Source organism: Puma concolor, chromosome B3, assembly GCF_028749965.1.
Source record: "Puma concolor isolate L17-30 chromosome B3, mPumCon1.1.hap2, whole genome shotgun sequence".
In the NCBI taxonomy this organism is placed as follows: domain Eukaryota; kingdom Metazoa; phylum Chordata; class Mammalia; order Carnivora; family Felidae; genus Puma; species Puma concolor.
This window is the reverse complement of record NC_141672.1, coordinates 108691692-108707590: the sequence shown is the minus strand read 5'-3', so window position 1 is coordinate 108707590 and position 15899 is coordinate 108691692. Positions and strand designations below refer to the sequence as shown.

The window sequence follows — 15899 nt, the reverse complement described above, 5'->3', positions numbered from 1 at the left end:
CTCCACCCCCAGACTGTGGGGACGGGGAGGCTGGGGAGGAACAGGAAAGATCAAATACAACTCCTCCTCCCATCTATAAGTTCCCACACCATGGAAACTTTGCATAAGTGCAACAAAGGCCGGTTCACCATACCCTGAAATCTCACACCCCCCTCCCTTTCTTCTTGCTGAGGTAACCACACACTGTACCCACAGCGGGAGGCAGCTCAGCAGAGGTCATCGTGCCCTCAGTTATCCAGCTTGAGTCCTTGTCTGAAAGCTACTGGGAATAAGAAGGACGGTACCATCTCAGTGGGACAGCTTTGAAGACATACTTGCCTGAGGCTGTGATGGAATCATACCTGTCTACAGTTTCACTGCTTTATGGCCTAGCAGGAAGAACCAGGGTAAGAACATGACTAAGGGCTGGTCTACATGAGGCACTTTTCCTTTCAGCCTTCTTCAGCTAGAGGCTGACAGAAACAGCTAACTGCTGAAGCCTCTTTTTCTTTCTGGTAATCTCCACTTGGTATTTTCAGGGTTTGTTAACAGAGCAGAACCAAACCACATTGTAGGTCTCAGTGCCAAAAAGAGGGGAAATAGTAACACAGAGAGGAACGGTTGAGATCAGAGGGTGGATGTTCTTCTGCCCAGAGTAGCTCTGGGAAGCAGAGCCTCCTATAATTATAAACAGTTCTGGTTTCCTCCCTCTCTCTAATCTGTGACAATAATTATTTTCAAGTTTTGGGTGGCTTCTGTTATGGGCTGAGTTGTGCCCCCCAAAACAGATATATTAAAGTCCTAACCCCCGATACCTCAGAATGTGATCTTATGTGGAAACAGGTTCTTTACAGAGGCAATCAAGTTAAAATGAGGTCATTTAAGTGGGCTCTAATCCAGTATGACTGGTGTCCTAATACAAAGGGGGAAGTTTGGACATACTGACAGATGCGCAAAGAGGGAAGAAGATGTGAAAGCACACAGGGAGAAGACAGTCATGTGACTGCAGTGATGACATTTATAAACCAATGGATGCCAAGGATTGCTGGCAAACACCAGAAGCTAGAAGAGGCAAGGAAACATTCTCCCCCCGAAACATCCGAGAAAGCACAGCCTTGCTAATAACCCCTTGATCTATGACTTCTGGCCTCCGGAACCATGTGACAATAAATTTGTTTAAAAATTTTTGTTTATGTTTATTCATTTTTGAAAACAGAGAGAGACAGAGCACAAGCAAGGGTGGGATGGAGAAAGAGGGGTACAAAGATTCTGAAACAGGCTCCAGGCTCTGAGCTGTCAGCACAGAGCCCGACGCGGGGCTCGAGCTCACAAACTGCGAGATCATGACCTGAGCCGAAGTCGGACGCTCAACCAACTGAGCCACCCAGGCGCCCCGACAATAAATTTGTTTTAAACCATCCAGGTTTTGGCACTTTGTTATAGTAGCCTTACGAGATACGGCCCCAAAGTAGACCTGGTGTTGATGAAATCAGTCAGATTCTACTTCAATTAGCCTCAGTGAATTACTGCTGCTAGCCAAGATTACAGTCTAGGTCAGTGGCTCTCAAATAGGGTGGGTGGAGAACAGTGGTGATGGCAGCAAATCATAATTTCTTGGGAAGCTATTTCATAATAAATGCCTAAGTTCTTTACTGAGCCCACTGATTCAGAATATGACGAGTAAGGAATAGTTAACCTATCTTTTAAACAAGCTCCCCAAGTGATATCGTTGACTTGCTCTGATCTCATGTACCACTACACCACCCCCAACTGAGTAACACTAGCTTAAATGAAAGGATAAAACTCTGGGTCTTCCCCAAATTGACCTGTAGATTCACTGTAATCCCAATCAAATTCTCAGCAGGTTTTTTTTTTTTCATAAAAATTCACAGACTGATCCTAATATTTATATGAAAATGCAAGGCCAAGAATAGCCAAGGTAATCTTGAAGAAGCACAATAAAACTGAAGATACCAAGACTCATAAAGCCACAGTTAAGACAGCATAGTACTGACACAAGACTAGACAAATGGATGAGTGGAAAGAAAGAGTCCAGAAATAAACCCACACATATGTCATTTGATTTATGACAAATGAGACACTGCAGTGCAGTGGTGGGGAAAGGATGGCCTTTTCAATAACGTGCTAGGTAAATGAGGTATCCATATGGAAAAAGTAGAATCTTGACTCAACTCATACCCTAAACAAAAATCAATTTCATATAGACTGTAGATCCATATATGAAAATAAAAACAATATAGTTCTCAGAAAAATACATAGGGAATATCTTTATTACCATGGGAAAGGCAAAATTTTCTTAAACAGGACACAAAACACTAACTATATAAAAAAAAATAAACTAGACTTTATAAAAATGAAGAAACTTCCATTCATGAAAAGGTACCATTAAGAGAAACAACAAGATATAAAATAGAAGGTATTTATAATACATATATCTGATAAAGGACTCATAATCAGAATATACAAAAAATTCCCACAAATTCATAATAAAAAAGATACAACCCAATCCTAAAACGTAAAAGGTTTGAACATGTATTCTGTAAGATTTCCAAAGGCCAACAAGCACATAAAAAGATGCTCAATTTCATGATTTTCATGGCAATGCAAATTAATATCACAAAGAGATACCATGCTATACAGCAAACAGGATGGCTAAAATAAGAAAGAAAAATAAGTTCAAGAGTTGGTAAGGATGCAGAGCAACCAGGATTATTTGGAAGTAGGAGTATAAACTGGTTCAGACACTCTGGGAAACTGGCAATATCTACTGGCATTGACGGTGTCCCCTAATGACTCAGGAATTCCATTCCTAAGTATGTACAGAATAGGAATGGGTACATGTATTCCTCAAAAGACACATACAACAATTTCTGCAGCAGCATTTTACACAAAAACCCCAAACTGCAAACAATCCAAATGCTCATCTGCAACTGAATAGTGTTGAATTCACATAATAAGTATTATAAAATAATGAGAATCAACAAAGTATAACTACATGCAACAACATGGATAAATTTCACTGGCATAATGTAGAACAGCTAGACATAAAAAAGGTCATACTGTAATGATTTTATTTATATAATGTTCAAAATGGAGAACACTAATCTCTGATGCTGGCAGTCAGAAGTGATCTTTTTTTAAAGGGGTTAGCTATTGGAAGGGAAGTATGAAGGGGTTTCTGGGGTGGGGGTAATAATGCATTTCTTCATGTAGGTACTAATAACCAGAAAGTGGGTTCACTTGGAAAATTCAATGACCTGCATGCTTATAATTTGGGCACATATTTTTATTTCTATTATTGTTCAATAAGACATATTAACGTAAAAACAAATACACTTGGGTTTGTGACTCCTCCAGGATCAGCTGAGGTGCAAGCTAGTTCTGTACTTGGGGCAGTCTGCCCCAACTCCAGGGTAGCAAATCAGTCTAGTATCTAATGCAACAGCACTTGGGGGGATGGTAGGGGAGGGTTTCTACTTTCCTCATCCATTCTTCCTCCATACTGATACTTGATTCTGTTAGATTTTTAAATAGAATAATTCTAAGAAGCAGGCTAAAAGCTGAAAAGCAGAGGAGAGCTTGGTAAATGGGAATATGCACAGTATTTCAAGTGTACTGAATGATACAAGAAAATTTTCAAAAGATGGGGATAATCAGAGTCAAATAAGGAGAAGGCAGGTTGTTCACTGAATTAGTTCAGGGTTAAAAAGTTTCATTTGACTGTGAGTTCAATGGGGGTAGAAAAGTATTCGATAGCAGTCTTTTAGGCTTTTTAAAGACATACTAAACAGAAAATAGAGTACAGCTTGTGGGAGGGGGAACTACTCAATTTCTCACCATAGCCTTTTTGTCACAGCGCTTGTTGCTATGGAGAAGGCCATGAAGGCAGCAACTAGGGGAAATAAAGGATCTGGCAGGAGTAAGCACAGTGACAGTGGATTAAACAAAAATTCCTTGAGCAATTAGCAAGTAGCAAGGCCTATAAATGACACACTTTCCATTTTTTCCTAACCCCTACCCTTCTAAAAGTACATGGGCTTGGTTTGCCACTATAATTTAACTCAAATACAGAGAAGCCTGAATGGGCCTAACAAAGCCTAAGCCTGGCAGACAAAACACAGGCCATTTAGCAATGCTGCTTCATGCCAGGGGGAATCGGCTACCTACCCACCCCTATCCTGGGGAAATGATCTCCAGCTGCCTAAATTATAAAGTTGATGCCCTATGATTTCTTTGTTCTGTAAAGCCTGAGGGAGATAGGATAATGAAGTATCAGAAGAGGTATAGAACAGCCCCTTGTTTCATAAAGCAGTCAGAGGCAGAGAGAGAGAAGAGAGAGAAAGAGGGAGTTCTTACTGGTATCATTAAGAGGCAGCAGCAGCGACCTGGGAGCAAAGCTCTGCCTGAACTGGTCTGAAACTACTGCTGTGGGAGAAAAGGCTGGTTGCCAAGTTTGTTAATAGCTTCTGCCCATCATTGTTACAGCAGCTTTATCAACCAGGGCAGGGCCAGGACCTGTTTTTAGCAGTGTAAGCACTGAGACTGGAGGGTTCAACAACATCTTCCAGCAGATCTCACTACAACCAATGATTAACAAAGACAGTTCTCTCTTCTGTCCCACACAAATGATCACAGAATTGTAAATATCACAGCTGGAAGGACCACAGAGATATGCAGACCAACCCTCTCGTTTTATACATGAGGACACTAAGGCCCGGACCAGTTAAATGGCCTTATACCTCTTGGAATCAAGAGCCAAAGCTAAATTAACTGGGGCTAGTGATCAGCCCCAGTTTATACTAGACTGTATTTATTTCCTAGGTATCACTTACTGGGTTTCATACATAAGTATCAGGAACTAAATTATTTGTTAAAGGATGGCATTAATAACAAAGTAGGTCTGTCTCTGAGCCCATCTTAGAGAGTTCTTTTCCTGAAATATCAAAGAATTTCATTTGAAGCAACCTTGCCTATCTGCCAAGCCTGCAGTCTGGCCAACTGTACCACCCCCTCTGTGCTTTGCTGGGCTGAGGGAGGTGGTAGGTGACAGTGCACAAAAGGACATCTCTCTCCCTTGGAGATTTACTTTATTTTGCAATTTGCAAAATGAAACTCAAAAAAAAGTCTGTAAGTGAAAATTTTTCTTAGGGCTTCAGGATTTAAATATGTGACAGTGGGCAGATAACATAATCCAGAAAGGTATATAATAGACACATAACTGCCCCAAAGCATCTCCTGGTTGTAAGCTGCTAGGTGGGAAAAATGTGTTGGCTGTTGTTTTGGGTGGGGGAGGGGTGAGAGAAAGTAAGTATTGATTTCCCTAATGTTTCCTTTGTGTGGCTGCTGTTGCCATGTGGTGGTCTGTTGCTATGAAGATTTGTGGTGCCAGACAATGGCTGCTAGGCTCCTCATGACTGTGCTATTGGTGGAGCTGTTTCTGCAGGAGTCAGGCTAGTAAGCAACTGGCTAAGCAGTGGAGAAAGCTTGGTCACTGTGCACCATGTCTTCCTCCAGGTAAGTGCTGCTTGAGGCAAGACTGAAGGTGAAGGAGCGTTAATTATAGCCAAGGAAAAAGAAAAAAAGCCGAGAACCAGTGTAACTTTCCAGTATAAATCTCTAAAATTAGATACTTCACAGTTCACACACATACTTTCCTACATCAGAATTACACAGAATAAAGCAAGGGTAACTACCAAGGTTACCATTTCCATGAAAGAAGATTAATAGACAGACCCTTCTTTTTAGTAAGAAGGATAAAGACCCGCAGCCAGGATCTGCAATCAGATGAGGATGAAGAACTGCTGAGGCAGGTTCTCAGCGAAGCTACCACAGGCAAACTTACTTCCTGCTAAGCAAAACCACTGGCTATTACTCTGATAATGAGAAAACTGAAACCCATAGACCAAAGCACAAGGCAGAGTTTGAAGCAGGGCCAAATGTTCTCCCAGGTAATAAGGGCCAGAGTCATAGAAGTCACCCTGGGTCTGTGCAGATGTTGGCTATTTACCCACCCTCTTTATCCTCCCACATATTTACCCTTCTTTCTATCTCAGAGTCTATTTACACTTTTAGAGTACATATAATGTAAAGATCATCTAGCCTCTATTGCAGTCCAATACAGTAAACCACTAGATACATGTGACTATTTAAATTTAATAATCCTCATCAACAAAACTAAAAGGCAACTGACAGAATGAGAGAAGATATGTGCAAATGACATATCAGATAAAGGGTTAGTATCTAAAATCTATAAAGAACTTATCAAACTCGGGGCGCCTGGGTGGCGCAGTCAGTTAAGCGTCCGACTTCAGCTAGGTCACGATCTCGCGGTCCGTGAGTTCGAGCCCCGCGTCAGGCTCTGGGCTGATGGCTTGGAGCCTGGAGCCTGTTTCCGATGCTGTGTCTCCCTCTCTCTCTGCCCCTCCCCCGTTCATGCTCTGTCTCTCTCTGTCCCAAAAAATAAATAAAAAACGTTGAAAAAAAAATTAAAAAAAAAAAAAGAACTTATCAAACTCAATATCCAAAAACCAAAAATCCAGTGAAGGGATGGGCAAAAGACATGAACAAACAGTTTTCCAAAGACGGCATCCAGATGACTAACAGACACATGAAAAGATGCTCAACATCACTCCTCATCAGGGAAATACAAATCAAAACCACAGTGAGATAGCACCTCACACCTGTCAGAATGGCTAAAATTAACAACTCAGGAAACAATAGCTGTTGGCAAGGATGCAGAGAAAGGGGAACCTTTTTGCACTGCTGGTGAGAATAAAACTGGTGCAGCCACTCTGGAAAACAGTATGGATGTTCCTCAAAAAATTAAAAATAGAGCTACCCTACAACCCAGCACTGGATAGTTATCCAAAGGATACAAAAACGCTGATTCAAAGGGGCACATGCACCCCAATGTTTATAGCAGCACTATCAACAATAGCCAAATCATGGAAAGAACCCAAATATCCATCGACTGATGAATGGATAAAGAAGATGTGGTGTGTACATGTGTGTGTATACATACATACAATGGAATATTACTCAGCAATCAAAAAGAATGAAATCTTGCCATTTGCAACAACACGGACAGAACTGGAATTTATTATGCTAAGTGAAATAAGTCAGAGAAAGATAAATACCATATGATTTTAGTCATACATGGAATTAAAAAAAAAACAGATGAACACACGGGAAAAAAGGGAAAAATAAGATAAAAACAGGGAGGGAGGCAAACCATAAGAGAGTTTTAAACACAGAGAATAAATTGAGAGTTGCTAGAGGGGTGCTGGGAGGAGGGCTGGGCTAAATGTGTGATGGGCATTAAGGAGGGCACTTGTTGGGATGAGCAGTGGGTATTATATATAAGTGGTGAATCACTGAATTCTACTCCTGAAACTATTATTATACTATATGTTAACTAACTTGGATTTAAATTAAAAAAATTATCCTCAGTATCATGTGCCACATTTTAGGGTGCTCAATATCACATATGACTAGACTACCATTTTGGACAGCTTATTTCCAACACAAGAAGTTTTACTGAATAGTATACATCTAACCCAAGCCCTCATAAATTAGAAATCTAAGGCCAGGAGAAGTTAAGAGGCTTACCCAAGCTGACACAGCTAGCTAAAGGCATGATCTGTTCTGGAATCCAACTTTCCTGACACTAGTTCAGATATGTGTTCTATACTATAATGCCTTTAAGACACTATTAGGCCTTGAAACAGTTACTCTCAAACAGTTCCCAACAATCTTAGTTATTGAATAAAATGTGGAGATGGGGATGCCTAGTCTCTCTAGGTGTACTTGTGCATATATATGACAAAACCTTTAAAAGTGCAAAAACTAAAAATGCCTTCCTCCCCACCAAATCTTTAAGCTAGAGTTCAGCTTTGGAAGATGGACCAAATGTATCATATAGCTTTTCATAGTATACAAGGGAGTTGCCCTCACTTCAGCTTCAAAAACATTATCTTTTAAAAAACTTATTCTTATTTATTTTTTTTTATTTTCAAGAGAGTGAACAAGGGGAGAGGGGCAGAGGAGGCGAGACAGCGATAATCCCAAGTAGGCTTCACACTGAGGAGCATTAAGGGGCTCCTGCTTAGGAGCATGAAGACAGAAGGAATTGGGCTAATGAATCTTGAGAATGAGGCAAGTATTGGGAAGTGTGAATATAATAGGGAGATGAAGGGATTGCTAAACAGTACTGTGAGCTCAGCTTATGTCAGCTAGCATATACTTGCCTCAAAAGCAGCCGGGTTTTGTAGGATCAGGAGTTGAAAAATGAGAGTGGAGATTTCTTGAATTGGGGAGTGGCAAGGAGAGTCGGGTTTTTTTGTTTGCTTGTTTTTTGTTTTTTTAGAAAACAAATCTATTAAACAAGTGTATAATGAAATTTCATCATTGGTATTAAAATTTTTTAGTTTTCATTCTCATGACTGTTCATTTTTAAGATGAACTAGTATGGATGGATCCATACTGATTCCAAGGTTTAACACAGATTCTTACACTTAAAAGATGGAAGGTCCTTATTGGTGACCTAATTCAACTTTACTTAAGAGATGAGGGAACTAAGGACCAAAGAAGTTAAGGAACTTGCCCAAGGTCACAATCATAACAGCAGATGTATACAGCTCACCTGGTTTTCACACCAAGTGCTTTTTGCTGTATTACAAATTCTTCCAGGAAGCACATTTGCCAAAGTAATGCTACACTTAGTGTGGCTGCTTAAGGAAAACTTACAGGGGTGCCTGGGTGGCTCGGTCAGTTAAGCGTCCGACTTCGGCTCAGGTCATGATCTCACAGTCCATGGGTTCGAGCCCCGTGTCGGGCTCTGTGCTGACTGCTCAGAGCCTGGAGCCTGTTTCAGATTCTGTGTCTCCCTCTCTCTGTGACCCTCCCCCGTGCATGCTCTGTCTCTCTCTGTCTCAAAAATAAATAAACGTTAAAAAAAAATTCTTTTTAAAAAAAGAAGGAAAACTTACAGCATCTCCTGGAATTTTTTTTTAAGTTTATTTATTTATTGACAAAGAGAGAGAGAGAGGGAGGGAGGGAGACAGAATGAGTGGGGGGGGAGGGAGGGAGGGAGGGAGAGAGAGAGAGAGGGAGAATATCCCAAGCAGGCTTTGCACTCATCACTGAGCCCGACATGGGGCTAGATCTCACAACCATGAGATCATAACCTGAGCTGAAATCAAGAGTTGGGACACTTAACTGAGACACCCAGGTACCCCTAGCATCTCCTAAATTTCTTTTTTTTTTAATGTTTATTTATTTTTGAGACTGAGTGTAAGTGGGAGAAGGGCAGAGAGAGAGGGGGACAGAGGATCCAAAGTGGACTCTGTGATGACAGCAGTGAGCCCAACATGGGGCTCGAACTCATGGATCGCGAGATCATGACCTGAGCTGAAGTCAGGCATTTAGCCAACTGAGCCACCCAGGTGCCCCTCATTTTTTTATGTTTATTTTTTTTATTTTTGAGAGAGAGAGAGAGAGAGAGAGAGAGAGAGAGGGAGGGGATCCAAAGTGGGCTCTGTACTGACAGCAGAGCCTGATACAAGGCTTGAACTCATGAACCATGAGATCATGACCTGAGCCAAAATCAAGAGTTAGTCACTTTAACTGACTGAGCCACCCACACACCCCAGCCTGTCTTCCTTAAAAGCACCAGCCAAGCCAGGAAGCAATTTTGCCTCAGCAAAAGTATATGGTCTGCCTTAAGGCTTCTTATACACTGTTTCTGGGGCCTTGTATTAAAGTAAGCCTTGTGAACTAGGAATGGACTTGGGACCTATTATTTCAATTTGAAGTGGGGTGGGACAAAGTGAAATCAGGTGGAATCAGACCTCTGTATAAATGCTAAGTCTCAAAAAAAGCCAAGGAAAACATTCCAAGTTATACTTGGGTCTTAACAGTACTAAGGTTGAGCCTAGTCAAGGAGGATCTTTGCAGTGCTGGCTGTATTGTGGACAGCCTAAAAAGAGATGGAATCTGCAAGAATTTAAAAATGTCTCTAAGGCAAGGTTTGCACTGAGAGTGAAGGAAGCAACACTGCACGACAGGTAGGCAAAGAAACCAGGAAGAATTGAGGCCATGACCCCTACACCTGTTCTCAGCAAGGTGGCTCAGTTCTACAGGGACCTCATGATCCTCCATTTCCCTCAGAGGCCAAGCATTCACAGCTTCTTTCTAAGCTCTAAGGGTTTTTCCATTTGAAGATGGTAGTTTGCTGGGCAAAGAGACAGACACAAGCACAAAGAGTCGGGTAGCAGACAAAAAGCCTAGGAGGCTGAAGGATTTTTTTTAAAAAGTATCTGTACATAGATCTTATTATTAACTTGAAGACTGACTCAGTATACTAGATCTTATAGATCTGCAGAGAAAGATCTTTGCAGGAAATCTCTGTTACCTGAAGATGAAAAGGAATGTAAACCAACTCTGATCCCAGTTCAGACCTTTGCCAACTGACAGTTCAGGTGAAGGCCCTTTGGGAGAGGCAGAAAGCAGAGGAGAAAATCTATAATTGCAGACAAGTTCCCTTTCCCTTGCGATGAATGAAAAAAAAAAAAAAAAAAAAGAGGAGAGGTACTAAGCCCCGGAACACAATATAGGAAATGAGAGAAAATATGGTATTAAAAGTAGGAGAATTAAAAATCTTATAGATATAAATAAATGAGTGATCTCAAACCTGGTGACAATAGTACTTATTCTGAGTTTCAGAGGTCTAGAATTTTGTAAAGTATTTGATATGATTTCTCAGTTCAAACAATATTACAGTATCTATAATATTAACAAAGATCTACAAATGACAACTAGATGTAACATTCATTCACTCAAATATTTTTGAGGGCCTACTACAGCTACCAAGTATTAAGTATTAGATATTCAATGGTGAGCAAAACAGAGTCCCTGGGCTCACAGAATTCTAAAACAGTGGAAGAGACAGACATTAACAGAAAAATATCATTCTATAAAATTGCAAACTGTGATAACTACTGTGAAATAAAATGCAGGGTGCATTCAAAATGTACAACAGGGGAACTTGGTAATAAGCTGCCAGGTACAACATGAGAGTCAGAGCAAACAACTAAAAAAAAACAGGGGCGCCTGGGTGGCTCAGTCGGTTAAACATCTGACTTCAGCTCAGGTCATGATCTCGCAGTTCATGAGTTCGAGCCCAGCATCAGGCTCTGTGCTCACAGCTCAGAGCCTGGAGCCTGCTTCGGATTCCGTATCTCCCTCTCTCTCTGCCCCTCCCCTGCTTGCATTCTGTCTCTGTCTCTGTCTCTCTCAAAAACAAGTAAACATTAAACAAAAAATTAAAAAATTATAAAAAAAATAAAAAACAAACAAACAAATAAAACCCCCCAAAAACCTGTGCTACTATCTCCTTGGCATGGAGGGAGAACAGGGACTCTCAGATAAAAAGGTATCCATTGGGGGCACCTGGGTGGCTCAGTTGGTTGAGTGTCTGACTTTGGCTCAGGTCATGATCTCATGGCTCGTGAGTTCAAGCCCCACATTGAGCTCTGTGCTGACAGCTCAGAGCCTGGAGCCTGCTTCACATTCTGTGTCCCTCTCTCACTCTGCCCCTGCTCATACTCTCTCTCTCTCTCTCAAGAATAAATAAACATTAAAAAAAAAAAATAAACAAAAGGTATCCATTGTTCTCAGGAGAGTGAAAGGGTTAGTGCCTTACATTCTTACAAAGTTTTCATCGGTTAACATATATGAAAAGCAACTTGCTCTTGGAGGAAAGTCACCATCATAAAGATGGACAGAATAAACAGGCAGGAAATTGATGTCTTCTATCTTCAATATACTGAGGCAAGAGGCCCCGAAGGCTGGCTGGTGTCAAAGAGCTGTGGGCTGGATATGTTTGTCATTCCAACAGACTCTGTGGCTATTCAGACCTTTGGCCAAAGGCAGATGACATTTTCAAAATTAGAGATAGCCACTTGTGATTTCCAGACTGTCTACTGAATACACATATCCAGAGTCAACCTCTAGGGTCAACCCCTCTCTCCACTGTCTCTGCATCAGTTTCTAACACAAGAGAAAAAAAAATTTTTTTTTGGCATTATGGTATCAGGCACACAATAAAACCTATCAGCAATGTTATTCTGAAAGCTGAAGCTTTACTATATTGTTATCAACAAGAAAGCCAAAAACAGAATTCTTAACCTGTGTCACATCAATACCTACTGCATGACAGACTTTAAATAAATACTGAATCACAACAAAATATTCAGAGGAACAGACTTTAATTAGAATGACCAGAATGAAATGCTTGAATTTCCATGGGCAAACTGACAAGATAGCTTATGATAATTAGAGATAATGAGCTGTGCTCCTCTGGGCCTCTAAACTTCAGAGTGGGGATGCTTTCAAAGTCTGGTTACTGATGCAGAGACCTGATGGGACTCTGAGGCCCAGCCTCTATAAACATACTCTGTATAAACATACTTTGACAAGAACTTGGAATCTTTATAAAAAGAATCTATGTGCTGAAATCAAATTGCCACAGATGGTACCAAGGGATCAGAAATACCTGGTCAAGTCCCTTCACACAACTATTTTTTCAGGTTTATGAACTTCTAAAATAGAAGAGACTCTGTTCTCAGGGGCAAATGGAACATACAAGAAGTCTGGATGGTAGCCTCAGGCAGAAGCACCCTGCAGTGAGCCAACTGCTTAGTGGATGCCTGAAAACAAGACCATGTAAACATTTCCCTATTGCCTAGGCCTATAAAATCTGTACTAAGTGACAGATGCATGAAGTGAAGTGGGTGGCTGGGCAATGAGGCAACCAGTGGGAAGGAGCTGGCTGCACCTCCAGGTGTTAAAAAAGGCAAGAGTTGCATATTCAATGAGCCAACAATAAGTCAATTTAAGAGTGACTGTTTTCCATTTCCTTGACTCCCACAGCTGTCCTTTTATTACTTTTTTCTCTTGAAGCCTGACCCAAAAGTTCATTTACATTCAAATTCTCCCATATAAAATGATAAAGAGGAGTATGGAGAGTAGAGACACAGTGTGAATTACCTGGCCAGCACTTAACAAATGACTGCTTAAATGCCAGGGCCAACAATGTGGATACCCATAAAAGAGAGATAATTAATTTTAAAAACTGGCAATCTTGGGAGACCTCAGTGTTGGGCTCAGTGGGTTAAGCCTCCACTCCTTGATTTCAGCTCAGGTCATGACCTCATGGTTCGCAGCATCAAGCTCTGCACTGGTGGAGCCTGCTTGGGATTCTCTCTCTTCCTCTCCCTCTCTGCTCCTCTCCTGCTCCTGCTGTCTCTCTCAAAATAAATAAATAAACTTTAAACAAACAAAATGGCAATCTCCAGAAGCTGCGCAATTTTACTGAGAAGTTTGCTGTGATCTCCTGGGTAGGTGTCACTAGCAAACTATGGTCACTTGAGACTCCTAATAAATACTTGGTGTTATTTACAACGATAAGCCCCTGTTGGCAGAAGCAGGTTGAGAAGAGATGGAAAAGACGCACATAGCACTTACCATCTTCTGTTTCCTGCCACACGATGCCCTCGAGGTTGACGCTTGTTCCAGGTTCACAGGGGCCCAGGCACTCAGGCTCTGTAGCTAGAGCCACATCACATGTGTTGACCCCAACTGATCTGGTACGAACCATGATCTGCTCACAGGGGGAGGAGATGTCATTATTGACCACTGGTACCAAAAGGTGCAGTGGCAGCACTGCTGGTGTAGAGACAGGGGACTCCATCTGTAGGGGAAGAGAAGTAGTAGCTGAGTGGCAGAGAGAACATTTAGAGGAAATACCTTCTCTGTATTTAATCTAGTCCTACACTCTTTCCTGCCAGTGTGGAAGGCTCTAAATATAAGACTTTGGTCCTTCCTTTCAAGTTCTAGCTCATGATACCACTACAAATCTAATGGTTTATATGAGCACACCCTGTGGTAGAAGCTCTATTTCTTATTAACGATCTTCCTCACAAATGGTGCTTGGCTAAAAGTGTATTAAAAAATGTGGGGGAAGGAAAACCATAAGAGTCTCTTAAATATAGAGAACAAACTGAGGGTTGATGGGGGTGGAGAGCGGGGGAGAGGGGAAAACGGGTGATGGGCATTGAGGAGGGCACTTGTTGGGATGAGCATTGGGTGTTGTATGTAAGTGATGAATCATGAGAATCTACCCCCAAAACCAAGAATACATTGTATACACTGTATATTAGCCAACTTGACAATAAATTGTATTTAAACAAAATCTTGTCTCATTTGAAAATCTCCAGTGATAGAGAACCAGGTCCAGATTTCAACAGTAATAGAGCACATAGATTGATGACAACGAAAAGGTTTCTGAGGCATGTTCTACTGCCACCACTATCTTTCCCACCAATCTATCATTCAACAAATAATACATTAATCATGTATAAAATCCAAGAATACAGGTAGGGATAAAAAAGGAAAAAAAAAAATCTAGATCCCAGGAATGTCACTTTAAGAAGACTAGAACTTCAATTCATCTTTAGCTAGAAGGACATCTACTTAAAAGTTATAAGAGGGCTAGGAGCAACCTGATGGGGGTTTCTAACACTTAGAGAATACAACAGCGACTGGTTAGTAAGAATGGCATTTTGGAGCAAGAATGTAACATCAAATTTATCTGTAACAAACAGCAGGTGCTGTTAGGACCCAGAAGCCTATTCATGGCAGTCTGTAGATGAAGTTGATCACACACATGCACAGACAGAAATAGGTGAGCACAAGGACCAGCATATACCTCTAAAACTAGAATCTCGGGGAGCCTGGGTGGTTCAGTTGGTTAAGCATCTGACCTCGGTCTGGGTCATGATCTCACTGTTCCTGAGTTTGAGCCCCATGTCGGGCTCTGTGTTAACAGCTTCAGAGCCTGGAGCCTGTTTCAGATTCTGTGTGTCCCTCTCTCTCTGTCCCTCCCCCACTCACGCTCTGCCTCTATCTCTCAAAAATAAACATTAAAAAACTTTTTTAAAACTAGAATCTCTCACAAGAGTGCAATTACTTAGAAACCAGTAATTCAACATATCCAGAGTTCAAAGTTGTAATATGGAGGGTAATAATCTTTTAACTCTTTAAATCCTAGCATTTATCAGACTGACAAAATACCCTGAATCTACACTGCCCAAATCCTAACGGAACACAGTGTCCTGCATATGCAAAAGCACTCAATTCACACACTGACTAATCTTCCCTGAAGATTAAGTATGATACCAGTCAGCAAACCTAGAAAATAAGAGTCAAGGATTGGGACCCTCTTCCTCTTGTGAAAGATTTTTTCTTTCTTTTTTTTTTTTTAAGTCCAGTTTGAATGTACTCCTTCAACAGACCTACATCCAGAGAGTTACATATGCACCCACAAACCAAGCTGCTGGACAGGTCTGCAACAGAACTCTGGTTCTGAAACAGTTTACTGAATGACCACTGCTATACCTGTAACCCACCTCTCTAACACAGGTGCGTGTGTGTGTACGTACACACACACACACACACCCCTCTAGAAGCTGAGATCTGGGTACTATACTCTCTGCAGTTAGTTAGCTCTGACTTCTTGGCTTAGAGGTCACTGCTATTTGTGAATCATCACTGTCAAGAGTCCACTGAATGCTAGAACACGGATTCTGATTAATTCTGGTTCCTGAAAAGCTGCCAAAACATTATCCTTGTCTGCTTGGCAGGCACGCCCTACCCCTATACTTCCCTAACTCCACCTTTTTCATAAAATGAAAGTTGAAGCCCATATAATGAATTTTCTGCATTATGGTCAATGCCAAAAGGCTTTTTTGCTTCTTTTTGCACTCTTGAAAATCAGGCATTGATCATTTTATTTGGCAACCTTCCTGGGATGTGGTAGATTCCTAAAAGACTCTTTAAAA

The 15899-nt window shown here is 41.2% G+C and overlaps 1 protein-coding gene and 1 long non-coding RNA gene across 2 annotated transcripts in view; one reads left to right on the top strand and one right to left on the bottom strand.

The window, feature by feature from the left end:
* ZNF609 (zinc finger protein 609) overlaps window positions 1-15899 on the bottom strand; it is a 212236-nt gene that overhangs the window by 45694 nt on the left and 150643 nt on the right. Inside the window, exon 3 of the mRNA XM_086710928.1 lies at window positions 13525-13750. Coding sequence (XP_086567054.1) covers window positions 13525-13750 — 226 coding nt within the window. The remainder of the gene's footprint in view (window positions 1-13524; window positions 13751-15899) is intronic.
* Window positions 14-1167, top strand: LOC147580270 (uncharacterized). Its single transcript, XR_015252707.1, has 2 exons — window positions 14-386; window positions 904-1167. It is a non-coding gene; the product is annotated as an uncharacterized LOC147580270 (long non-coding RNA).